Source organism: Macaca nemestrina, chromosome 19 (assembly GCF_043159975.1).
Source record: "Macaca nemestrina isolate mMacNem1 chromosome 19, mMacNem.hap1, whole genome shotgun sequence".
Classification (NCBI taxonomy): Eukaryota; Metazoa; Chordata; class Mammalia; order Primates; family Cercopithecidae; genus Macaca; species Macaca nemestrina.
Genome location: NC_092143.1, coordinates 21,294,311 through 21,307,045, shown reverse-complemented (window position 1 = coordinate 21,307,045; position 12,735 = coordinate 21,294,311). Strand labels below are relative to the sequence as shown.

General features: G+C 43.6%; 1 protein-coding gene across 7 annotated transcripts; it reads left to right on the top strand.

Annotated features, from left to right (window-relative positions):
• Window positions 1–543: 543 nt before the first annotated feature.
• GR (gastrin releasing peptide) lies at window positions 544–12,380 on the top strand. 7 transcript variants are annotated; one of them, XM_011733371.2, is made up of 3 exons: window positions 544–706; window positions 6,799–7,038; window positions 12,021–12,380. In XM_011733371.2, the coding sequence occupies exons 1-3, from the start codon at window positions 637–639 to the stop codon at window positions 12,125–12,127; spliced, it is 417 nt and encodes a 138-aa protein (XP_011731673.1). In that variant the 5' UTR covers window positions 544–636; the 3' UTR covers window positions 12,128–12,380. The 7 variants fall into 7 exon arrangements, with proteins under 7 accessions (XP_011731673.1, XP_070941355.1, XP_024647082.2 ...); XM_071085254.1 differs by lacking the exon at window positions 544–706 and adding an exon at window positions 793–979 and having other exon boundaries at window positions 6,799–7,019; XM_024791314.2 differs by lacking the exon at window positions 544–706 and adding an exon at window positions 793–979.
• Window positions 12,381–12,735: the final 355 nt, after the last annotated feature.

Here is a 12,735-nt window from a genome sequence, read left to right as displayed (position 1 = left end):
AAACCCCATCTCTACTAAAAGTACAAAAATTAGCTGGATGTGATTGTGCATGCCTGTGATCTCAGCTACTCCAACAGGCGGAGACAGGAGAATCGCTTGAGCCAGGGAAGCAGAGGTTGCAGTGAGCCAAGATTACACCATTGCACTCCAGTCTGGGTGGCAGAGCAAAACTCTGTCTCAAAAAAAAAAAAAAAAAAAAAAAAAAAAGGATGTATTGAATCAGCAGATACTCAGACACAAGTGTATGTTTTCAACTTTATCAATACCAATATCAACATGGAACAGTAAAGACCCACCAGGGAGGCAATTAACAAGCATTTGGGGAGGAATAGACCTCACCTATTCCAACCACGCGGCCAACTCTGGCAGCCAAAACGTGGGCAACAGCATCCTACCAGCTTCTATTTATTGTTGCATTGCTATGGTGCCGATCCCCTTTGTATCCATGGTATTTAGAACCTCGGGGATTGGGCTGGTGACCATTCTTTAGATCTGAGAACAGAAGGAGCAGAGGAACGTTGAGCAACTCTAGAGGGGTGTGTATGTGGCAGTTCAGGGACAGTTTGAGCTTTCGGGTAGAGGCAGCCTAGGGAAACCGGCATAAAGCAGTTTCTTTCTCTATTCCATGGAAGCTGCATGCTTGTGAAAAGGGCCAGGTGTCTTCTGTCTTGCCATGCAAGTGGGCAGGGCTGCTTGGGAATACCAGGTGGGTTAAGGATACTGCCCTTAAACTTAAGGTGCAGGGCAGCAGGGAAAGACAGAGAGAGAGAGAGAGAGAGAGAGAGAGAGAGAGAGAGAGAGAGAGAGATGGGGGGAGGGGAGAGTGGGAAGGGGAGGGGAGGGGAGGAGAAGAGAGGAGGGGAGGAGAGCTGCAAGAAAAAGGCAAGGTCCAGAGAAAAAGAGAGAGATCTGCAAGAAGGAGGCAAGGTCCCGAAATCTATGGACTGGGACAGCAAAGATGTGGCCTACGAAGAGAAAGGTCTGGAGAATCAGAAGGCCTTTCAATGGTGGTTCTAAATCCCTCTAGCAAAGCCCATCTATCTTTACAGCTCACCCGTCTCCATCTACACCACCCCCCAACCCCTCCCGGCCCAGATCAGGCAGCGGGGTCGCCCTCTCCAGGAATTTCAGGGCAGCTAACACTGGAGGCGCCGGCGAGCCTGGAGAGGGAGGAGTTCACTAAATTGTGTTGGATGTAAGGCGTCGAGGACCGGAGGAATTAATCCGATGTGGGGAAGGCGGACGGGGCTATGAAGAAAAAAGAGGGGGCAATGTACACTCAGCCTTTTCGTCACTCGGTGAGGAGATGGATGGTTTTCCGGACCGGGCGTCCCAGCGCCCCGGCTAGCTATAGGGAGACGTCAGAGCGCTCCGGTCCGCGGTAGAAGAGCCCCCAGCTCCCCCCGCCCGGGCTTCCATATAAAGTAGGGGCTCTAGTGGAGGCCGCAGCAGTAGCACCAGTGGCTGCGGCGGCGGAGCTCCTCTGAGGTCCGGGTCACCAGTCGCTGCTCTGCCAGTAGGGCGCACAACCCAGCCTCGCCCAGCCTCTCCGCCGCGCTCCAAGGGCTTCCCGTCGGGACCATGCGCGGCCGCGAGCTCCCGCTGGTCCTACTGGCGCTGGTCCTCTTCCAGGCGCCCCGGGGGCGAGCGGTCCCGCTGCCTGCGGGCGGAGGGACGGTGCTGACCAAGATGTACCCGCGCGGCAACCACTGGGCGGTGGGTGAGTGTCCTGGCCGCGGGAGCCGCGCGCTTGGCCTCCTCTGGATCAGCCAGCCAGAGGGGACCTGTCTCCCCGTTTCTTTGCGTTTCCCGGGCCCAGCTTTGGGAGCTGGGTTTGCTGTGACCCTTCTACCGAAACACCTTCCCGATTCTCCTAAAACTCCACCCCACCTTTCCCCATTCTAGGGAGCCCATGAGCCCCTCACCAGCCGGAAGCTGGTCCCCTGATCCTTTCCCGCTCGCTTCCAGCCGGTGTCTCCCCGTGTTCCCCAGGGCACCCGAGCTCCCAACTGCCAACCCCGGTGCAGATCATCTTCCCCCTGCGTGCATCCTACATCTCCTTTTGTCCGCCTAGTCTCACCCTGTCTGGCACGGTACTCTCCTAGAATAATCTTGGGGAGCGTTGTCCCTTAAGAACATCTCAGAACCCTAGTCCAGCTCGGTGGCCTCAACACCGACCGGCATGGGCTGAAATCTAAGCTGCGCCTATGCGCCCCGCAAAGCCACAGGTGTGGGGACCTCCGGCGCAGCGCTCCCGCCCTGGATTTCACATCTGTTCAGTGCGCAGTGCCCTGAATCCCGCCTGTCTGTGGCTCTCTGGAGTTTCCACAGTCCTTCTCTTCGCTTTGCAGCGATATTGTTTTCCCTACTCTTTTGTCCTCTTTCCAGCCTACAGGCTCTGAGCTTGGGGAATCTCGCCTGCTCTCCAAGCTCATCCCGATCTCTCTGCCCCTCTGAGCTCCGCTCTTTCTCCGCCCCTCTAGACCCACGACTTCGCCCTTTCCCCTCGCTCCTTTCCCATTCCCTCTGCAACAGGTCCTGCTCTCTAGGCACCGGCTTGGAGGCTCCCTCGCCACGGCCCCCAGAACCCGGGCAGAGAGGACGGCCGCGCTGCGGGTGGGGAGGGCGCCCGCGGGTGGGGTCAGGATTCTGCCCCGCGCGCACTCACTGCTTTCGCTCAGCTGGGAGGCAGGAAGCGACCCGTAGCCCCGGCTCACCCAGCATCACCCCGCGGCTCTCGGCCTCGCCGAGCATAGCTTCCAGCAAACGCAGAGCATCCAACTTCCTCACTCCCCCACCCACCCGCCCCACAAAAGTCAACTACAACAACCCCAACCAGCTTCGTGGGAAGAGATTTAAGGGTGTGTGTGTGTGTGTGTGTGTGTGTGTGTGTGTGTGTGTATTTCCTTAGCCATCTACTTAGAAGGCAGGGCAGGGGGGCGGGGAGGGCTGGAGAACGGTGTGTTGAACAAGTACTTGCTAATTCATATATCGGCTCATTCACAAATCTTGATAGAAGACAAAGAATTTGGTGAAAGGAGTGGGACTGGAACTGTTGCTTCCTCAGCTCTTCTGTGTTGTGTGTGCTTTTGTGAGGGAAGTCGAGATCTTTGGGTTGCAACACAGTGGTTTTCACTGTTGCTAAAATAATCATTTGCCAAGTCTTGACAGTTCCAGGAATGAGAGGATATGTGATCGCTGAGGGACAGGAGGAACCCAGCAGTCTGGTGTGGAGAGGAGAGGTTGGAATGGGTGAAGCTGAAAAACCCTGCGTTTCAAGAATGAAGGATGCTGAGCAGGTGTTGAAGAATCCAAATTTAGAATTGATGCTTCTCAAAGAGGGCTTCTGGGAGCTTAGATCAAGTGGCCATTATCTGACCCAGCCACATTGGCTGGAAAGGTGGAATGAAACTTCTGGATTCCCAATCTCTTTTTACTCATCTATATTATTATACTAATAAAGCTTATTATTAGGTAACCCTTGCAGGCCCAAAGGAGGACAATAGAGTTAACTGGGGAGCGGCATCATGTTATCTCTGGTGCAAGTCAAGCCAATCTTGATTTGCTGTAGTTCTGGAAAACATCTGTCTCCAGATATTTAGGGTGTCTGCTATTTAATTGCTCTTCACAGTGGTACTTGAGCATTTCTAATCTAAAAAAATACCAACCAGTGGTGACCCCAAATACTACTTTCATATTTACTCTCAAACGCACTTCTTTCTCTCCCTTTGATAGCTGTGCAGAGTTGAGGAGGAGCAAGGGAAAGAGGGAGGTGAAGTAGAAACACACATTTTGGCCTAAAATTACCTTGTGGTTGAGAAAAAGTTTCCTTTGAGTAAAATGACCTCAGTTGGAATATAAGCATTGACAAGGATGAATGATGTTAGATTTTAAATTCAGCTTTCAATTATCCCAAGAAAATGCTTATCCTCTTCAATCACCAAAGACATGTAGCTTCATTTTAATTATATAAAACTAAAGCTACATACTGCTGTCCACGAAGATGCTGTCAGCACACATTTACAGGCTTGGTAAGTAAATTGCTTCTTCCAGCTGAGAGAAGGATGGCGCAGCAATGGAAAAAAGGTTACCAGTTTGAAAACTTAACAAATGTTTATCCGCTTGATGTTTGTGGAAATGTTTTGTTTGTGTGATGAAAATATAAGTCAACACTTACACTGGTGACTATTCCCTGTGCACCCATGAAATGCTCCTAACTGTGGTTCTAACTTGGATGTGAGACATATCCTAGAAGGCTGAATTTGGAAATGCCAGTATTCAGCTGCAGAATGGCTTGTTATGGCTCCAGAAACTGTGGAATAGAATTTAAGTGTGGGTCCAGAGAAACTAGTTCTTAGGAGTACTCAACACTTTCATCTATGCCGTATTCATTTCTGTTTCAAACCATCCCTTTAGTAGTATCTTTAAACGATTAATAAAAAGAACAAAAGCCTTTTTTTCTCTGATCAAGGTTTTGTTTTTTTCAAGTGACTGTCTTTTGTCTATGGTGAGATTTCCATTATTATGATATGGGCACTTGACAAATGATGTTGGGAGAAGAGGTGGAAGTGGGCATATCATCCATGTTGCCATGGAGATGATGATTTGGTTGACAGTCACTAGCTCAAAAGTGAAATCAGACCCAGGGAATGTGTACTTCCCTGGGATGTTATAGATAGCGTGCTCTCCTTAACAACCAGTCTATGGATCTAGAGGTAAAGAACGGATCCCCACACATTCCCCAGATATGCATGTACTGAAATTTAGTACAATCACAGACTGGAGAATGACTTTCTCCTCCCGTTTTAGAAAAGCCCACAAAATTATTCAGGCATGACAAAAATGAAGTTCTTATGTGTGATATCTCTATCACTCCTCTGTTTTATTGGCAATAACTCTTTCTCATTTCCAGCATTCTAACTAGATGATAGGCAGTTAGAAGGGTAAGGTGACCTAGGTCATTACTGGGAGTATCAGGATTCTAGTCCTGCCTTCCAATCATCATGATTCAATTTCCTCCATATAAATAAAACCAAATGCATCACTACTTCCTGGGAAGTTGCACAACGTAATCACTGTTATGGCTGAATGCAAAGTTACTGAGTGAATAGCTGAGCACCACGTGACCAAGCTGATAAGCGAGGAGCCAATCATTCAGGATTCCAGGCCTTTGCTTGGGACAGTATTCCCAGTTAGGGTCCTGAAATTGTGTGAAGTCTCATGTCATAAGCAATTTGGTAAACGCTCACACTGCAATGCAGTACAACCTGATTTTAATGCTCCTTAATACTCATAGAATTATTTTTTCTCAATTACATAATGTGTCATGATATATTGGTATATAATCCCTATTTTTATAACATTAGAAAGCCTTTTGTAGACCTTATCCTTATTTCCAGATCCCAGAATGATTTTAGCTGCTTTATATTCTTAGCAAGTTAAAAGACATTGCCACGCAGTATAATAATGTAGTCTAGATTGTGAGCTGATTTTAATCCTAAAATAGTTACTTACATCTGTGTGACCTCTGGCAAGTCTCATTTTCACCAAACCAGTTAGCATATGGATCAGATGAAATCAAGCACATTTAAACATCCTATAAACTGCAAATCGCAATACACATAAAAGCAATAAAGTTGCTTACAGTGAGGGCTTCTCTGTTGGTGGATAGAACTTCTAGGAAAGGGCCTCTTTCCATTTTAAGACTGAAGATCTTTCAAATTTTATGTTTGTCTTAAATACTTCTAATGCCAGTCAGTGTTGGCACCACAAAGACCTTTTCCTTTGCACACTTTAGATCAAAAGTACCATAGTTTTGTTGACGTTAGAAATTTCAAAGTGCTACAAAGTCCAATTACAGAGAGAGAGGGGAAAAATCAACAGTAAAAAGTGGAGAATATAAGAATATTCAAGCAAGGGTCTAAAGTGTTAAGAATGCAGACCTTGAATTCTGTACCCACTTCTGACTCCAAGTTATCCCCTCTTGCATACATAAATTTTCATGTTTTTGGTGGTTTTGCCTCCTTAACAGCTGTTTTTTTAAAAAAATCATTTACACGGCTAGCACACATTCCTGGAGCCATTGATAGACTTGCAGACACCCAAGAGAAAATTCTGCATTTATGTGGCTGTAAAGTGTTACTCAGGGCTTGTTTTCAACTTGGTTTTCACTACACTCTTAACAAACAATCAATCTAGGTAGTTTCCTAGGTTCAATCTCAACTAAAATTCTGAGGAAGTTTAAATGAAAAATTCCTTTGGTATTTTTTACTACAGATAAAAGGAAAGCAATATTTTTTTAAAAACCACACAAAGAAAAGCATGGAGACTTTTATTTTCAGCAGCAATTCAAAATTGGCTGGGGAAGATGTTTAAACTCCATCTTTCAGTTGGAAATAGAATTTGGTGCATACAGAATTGATGATAGAATTTTAGATATGGAAGGCTCCTTAAATTTAATCTAGTCTACCCTGTTCATTTTATAGTAGAGAAAATTAAAGACTAGGGGTGCTACACGACTTGGCAGAGGTCACCTTACTAGCTAGTAGAGGTGCTGGAACCAAGCCCAGGGTTTCTGGGTTGCAGTTCTGAATGCAGTCTAGCTCATTGCACATTTTGAACAGACAGCAAAATCTATCTGTCATTTATGAACTAACTCTTAATAATAAAACGTGATTTATTCTGCATTTTAGGAGGAAGCAGCACAAACACAATTGATGTCCTTTTAAATTTCTCATTCGTTCATTCCCTTTGGTTAAATTTGTGGCATTATGAGTGTTTTTGTTTTGGTTTTTACAGGGCACTTAATGGGGAAAAAGAGCACAGGGGAGTCTTCTGTTTCTGAGAGAGGGAGCCTAAAGCAGCAGCTGAGAGAGTACATCAGGTGGGAAGAAGCTGCAAGCAATTTGCTGGGTCTCATAGAAGCAAAGGAGAACAGAAACCACCAGCCACCTCAACCCAAGGCCCTGGGCAATCAGCAGCCTTCGTGGGATTCAGAGGATAGCAGCAACTTCAAAGATGTAGGTTCAAAAGGCAAAGGTAAAAGAAACATATGTGCGAGATGGGTGGGAGGTATTTGGGGAGAGGTGGAAAGAGGGCAAGTTCAAATGAGGAAGAATAGAATTGCTTATGATATAAACCTTCATGGTTGCTATATTAGGCTAACACCAATACATGCTAAGCACATTGATAGACAATTTCTATGTTCTCTTCTTTTTGACGTAATAGTCAAAAGGATATTGATTCCAAACTCCAATTTAGGAGTTTTTTTCAGCAATTTTGTCTATTTGCCGTTATGCATTGATGGCATATATATTTTTTTAATAGCCAGGCCCTACCAGAATGTTTTGATAGTGAGTCTGCAAAGTATTTGAGTAAATCCATGTGGATCTACATATTTTATGTTTATTTCTGGTGAACACTAGTGGAGGTTCCTAGTTTTAGAAAAGAACATTCTTGTTTGCTACCTTTGACACAAAGTAGCACTTCTTCATATTTGTTCCAGGAGTACCTAGTTCAGGTTTCATACTAATATTTTAAAACTCAGTGGACATATCTGAGATCAACAAATTCATCCTGTATATGATTTTATAGAGGATAGGGGAAAATAATTATACTAAACTGGCAATACTTAGTTACAAAGACAGTGAACAAGATAAGAGAGAGAATAAAACTTATAGGAAGAAAGTAAGGCAACTGAAAATGAGGTGATTATCACTAACTTTTAAGTTTCCATGAAATGTATAACAAAATACAAAATAATAATTACAATAACAATGGTGGCTAGTTTTACTGAATATTTACAATAATCCGAGTATTGGGCTAAGCAGTTTACCTCCATTTTCTCAGCTTATGCTCACAATAGTCTTAGAAGGAAGATTCTACTATTCTCTCCATTTTAGAGGTAAGGAAACTAGTCCCATAGCTTTTCATTGATAAAATCAGGGTAAGGGCCTGTGCTCAGTCTGCCATGCAAGACATCTTTCAGAAATGGTCGTCATTGATCTTAATATAAAGCATCCAGGCTGAAGGCCTTGCTTCTTGCTGCTTCTGACAATAAATAATATTGTTTTCCACTCACTGTACTTGGAGAGCTTCCTTCTTCACTCGTTCATAGTGAAGACTGATGGCCCCTTTAGGGGCTCAGAGCTGCCTTTGCCAAGCCTCAGCTGGCTTTCTGGAGGGAAGCTTTCTATTTCATTGCCCTTTGAGTCTATTGTGGTCTTTCTCTCTCTTTCTTTTCTTTCTTTTCTTTCTTTCTTTCTTTCTTTCTTTCTTTCTTTCTTTCTTTCTTTCTTTCTTTCTTTCTTTCTTTCTTTCTTTCTTTCTTTCTTTCTTTCTTTCTTGTTCTGTCTATGTGGTTTCTTTCTTTTCTTTTCTTTCCTTTCCCTCTCTCTCTCTCTCTTTTTTTTTTTTTTTTTTTGACAAGGACTGGCTCTGTTGCCCAGGCTGGTCTCAAACTCCTGGGCTTAAGTGATTTCCCCAGCCTCGGCCTCCCAAATGTGGGTTTCTATGCTAAATGGAAACTGAATTTCACCTGTTACACTAAGCGCCTAGAGGGAAAGTCTTTGTAGCTTTTATTCAGAAAAAAAAAATCCCAGATTAAATAAATCAATACAGAAATAAATACCAACTTTGTGCAAAACCCCAAGCGATTGTCTGGTCCATACCTGTGTCTTAGGTGTTATGTCATCAGCCCCCTTCTTTACTGATGGATCCCATACTCTGAGGGCTCTGTGAACTTGCAGGTGACTTCTCAGATTCTAGCTGGCCATCCTTTTTCATGGTCAGGTGCTTTGCTGGAGTTCCTGTAGGTGGATATCCAACAGCAGTACCCTTCTCATTTGTCTGAACAGTAACAAAAATTGCCGCCACAAAACCCTCGAAAATAATTTTTGCAAACATTGAAATGGACTTGCCCTCATAGCTCGTTCATGAAATACTCCCCTCTATTAACACACAATCATGTTACTATTCTATAGTGCCTCATTTTTGAAACAAACAGCAGTGTCCAGTTTGCGTTATTTTATTTCTGCAACCTGGCCCCGCGTATCTTTGGAATCTTTTGGAAAATTCAACTCCTTTCTTAAGGATCAAAAATTTTCCACCATATTCAGAAGAATATTCTGTAAGCTTCAAAGGCAATGGCAAAAAGAATAGTTCCACAAAGGTGTCTGAGTAGCAGTAAAATAGGATGGGTTGAGTGGGCAGCTGTGGACAGTGACTGCTTAAAGGGGGCAGTCCTTATCCCAAGTGAACTGAAAAAGGTCATCAAAAAGATTATTTTAAAAAATCGGGCTTTCTTTTTCTATTATTTTTATGCATTGTTTTTCTTTTTACAGGTTTAGAAAGCCCGTCTCATTTCATTCCACCTCCAGTTGAATAATTAGTTATTGCACACGTTGATACTATTCTTTTGGCTTTATTTCCTAGTAACACAAAAACAAATTCCACAGTTAGTCTTTGCAGAGACCAAAATATTTTATTGCTTCTTTGCACTGGAAATTTCACCTCAATGAAAGTATGTTGTTATGAAAATTGAAAACACCTTACAATGATCTGACTCAAAAAGAAGGGGTGCCAAGAGATTAGTTCTATTAGAAACCCATATATCTCCCATATCTTAGAGTTATGGGAGTGTTAGAAACTTAATAACTTAGCCAAGCATTGCCAGAATTAGCAGCAGGAGTTTTCAGAGGCTGAAGGACTGTTCTTAAAATTAAAAACTATCTACATATGCTCTCCTCTCTCGTTTTAGTAATAAAACATCAAGTACTGTTGCCAACTCTCTTGGAGCTGTAGTTAGAAACTCCAAGCATTTCCTATGTTTTGATGACAAAGATATTTACTTAATTCATAAAGGATGTGTGTAATGTGCACTGAAACTAGGTTACTCGATCATGGAAACAGCTCCAGAACTTTCAGAGCAATTATGCCCAGCAATGTTCAAGGTTAACCTTAATCCTTTTAACTGTGCCCTTCTCACAAATCTTTTAATTCTTTCTTTCTTTTTTTTGAGATGGAGTCTCGCCCTGTAGCCCAGGCTGGAGTGCAGTGGCGTGATCTCAGCTCACTGCAAGCTCCACCTGCCGGGTTCACGCCATTCTCCTGCCTCAGTCCCCTGAGTAGCTGGGACTACAGGCGCCCGCCACCACCATGCCCGGCTAATTTTTTGTATTTTTTTTTTAGTAGAGACGGGGTTTCACCATGTTAGCCAGGATGGTCTTGATCTTCTGACCTCGTGATCTGCCTGCCTCAGCCTCCCAAAGTGCTGGGATTACAGTCGTGAGCCACCGCGCCTGGCCCAAATCTTTTAATTCTATTCTGCAATTAATGAAACTTTTTCCCCATGGTTTCTGCAACATGAGACTGTTCTGTTCCTGCAAGATGAAACTCATCCCCATGGATGAAGCTCCAGGGCCTCATCCATGATCCTGGATGTGGTTGTGCATTTTCCTGAGTTTCAGTGGAGGTTTTAGTTGGCCTTTGGTCTCCCTTTATAATTTGGACTTAGTCCCTTATTCTTTGCAGCTTAGGTCTCTCCTTTTATTTAGTGGACATGAAGGGGGCAAGGAAATGAGCTACAAAGGCTGTTATGGAAAAGAAAGTAAATGTGTTCGTTCTTCACTTTTAAGGGACTACTCTCACTGTCTCATCAAATCAGTACAGAGAATAGGAAGGTCTTATTTCTGAATATTTGAAATGCTCCAAAGGAAGTGCCAAATATAGAAAAAGCAACATACAATGAAGAATCACTCATAACCTTCTGATTACGCTGGCACTTTCTATGACGGAGGAGAGTAAAGCTGGCTCCCACCTAGAATACAGCTCCTCCCCACCCCCAACAGTAGACCCCCCCCCATTGCCTCCCAGGTCCTTAATCTTCCTAGTTTCCACAATTCTCTTTTTCCTTTTAGCTTTTATTCCTTCCAGCCAAACCTCTTTTATTCAACATTTCGAGCCAATGGGGGACTTACGTAGATTTTTTTCCCCACACATTAGCTTTTATGACCAGTGACTCATAAGGCAAGATATGTGCTGGCATCTTTGGACAGGCGGCAGTCTTTAATAGGGCAGCCTGGGTTGGTGGAGGCGAGCAAAGTTAATTGGCATGCGTGGGAATCAAACCCCAGGCCCTGGGCTCATTAGCACATGGTCAAAACAACTGAGCCACAGAGCAGGTAATAATTTGCCCAAGAATATCAGTAGTTCCTTTATTAGAAACAAATGGCTGATATGGAAGTTGGGGAATCTGAATTGCCAGAGAATCTTGGGAAGAGTAATAAGCTCTAGTCTCAACGAAAAGTGTTTTTTCATCTCAGTGCATAAAGGGTGCTATATGGGAACAAAGAAGTATTTTAAAATTATAACTACTCTTTCTTTCTTTAGTCTTAGTTAATTTGAGCAGAAGCCACAACAAGCAAACCACAATAAATTTAGAATTGGCAGAAATCCAAATTAACTCCTCTTCCCAAGTTTCCACACTACTACCATTTACAGTTGTAGGTTTGTAATGTATAATTATGTAATCCAGAAACTAGCTTTGATTTGTGTAATGATGCATTGTCAAAGTAAGCAAAGTAAGAATTCAAATTCCACATTCCCAGAATTTACCACTGAGCTGCTCCTCTAGTAATAAGTTCCTGGGGATAGTACATTAACCAACATTGATTAAAACATACCTGAGTAATCATATCAGGGTGCACGTTAAGCTGATAAAACAATAAGATCCCAAAATGCAGTAGCTCAAAAAAAAAAAAAAGTAGAAGTTAATTTGTCTCTTGGGGGACAGCTCTGGTTCGCCAATGTTACATGCTCAGAAACACCTGCAGGGCTTGTGAAAGTACAGATTGCTGCGCTCCGCCCCCAGAGTTTCTGATTTAGTAGGTGTTAGGTTGAACCAAGAATTTGCCTTTCTAACAAGCTCCCAAGTGATGCTGATGGCTTGTAGGAATGGATTTACTTCTAGGATTAGACTTCAGCTCACTCTGTTTGCTGAACTCTTTCTAATATTTCTTAAGTTGGTAGACTCTCTGCTCCAGGTTCTCAACGTGAAGGAAGGAACCCCCCAGCTGAACCAGCAATGACAATGATGGCCTCTCTCAAAGGAGAAAAACAAAACCCGTAAGAGACTGCGTTCTGCAAGCATCAGTTCTACGGATCATCAACAAGATTTCCTTGTGCAAAATATTTGACTATTCTTGTATCTTTCATCCTTGACTAAATTCGTGATTTTCAAGCAGCATCTTCTGGTTCGAACTTGTTTGCTGTGAACAATTGTCGAAAAGAGTCTTCCAATTAATGCTTTCTACATCTAGGCTACCTGTTGGTTAGATTCAAGGCCCCGAGCTGTTACCATTGACAATAAAAGCGTAAACACAGGCTGTTCTCTTATTTCAATCCCAAATGAGAGGATAGTGTGGCAGAGATGAACAAACAGCTTGAGGATGTACTCGTGTGCTCACTGACCAAGTCAGGCTGAAGCTCTCCCCTTTGAATCCTTGTAGTGACTAAAAGCCTTTGCAGAGGCTCCCTCACTTTCTCATTCCCATCAGGTGGGCCAGGTTGAAGATGGAGGCTAGCCCTATTCATCACTTAAGAATTCCCTAGCCTTCAGCCCTTACCATGACCAGGTATTTTGCTGATATTATTGATGGACACCTCCTAATAGTCCTTTAAGCTCAGAATTATCATTTCTATTTAACAGATGAGGAAACAGAGGATTAGAGAGATCAA

Coding starts and splice junctions, on each gene's coding strand:
- GR (XM_024791314.2), top strand. CDS start 808: ATGGGGGGAGGGGAGAGTGGGAAGGGGAGGGGAGGGGAGGAGAAGAGA. Junction 980..6,798: donor TGTGGCCTACGAAGAGAAAG/GTCTGGAGAATC, acceptor TGGTTTTTACAG/GGCACTTAATGGGGAAAAAG. Junction 7,039..12,020: donor TGTAGGTTCAAAAGGCAAAG/GTAAAAGAAACA, acceptor ATATTTCTTAAG/TTGGTAGACTCTCTGCTCCA.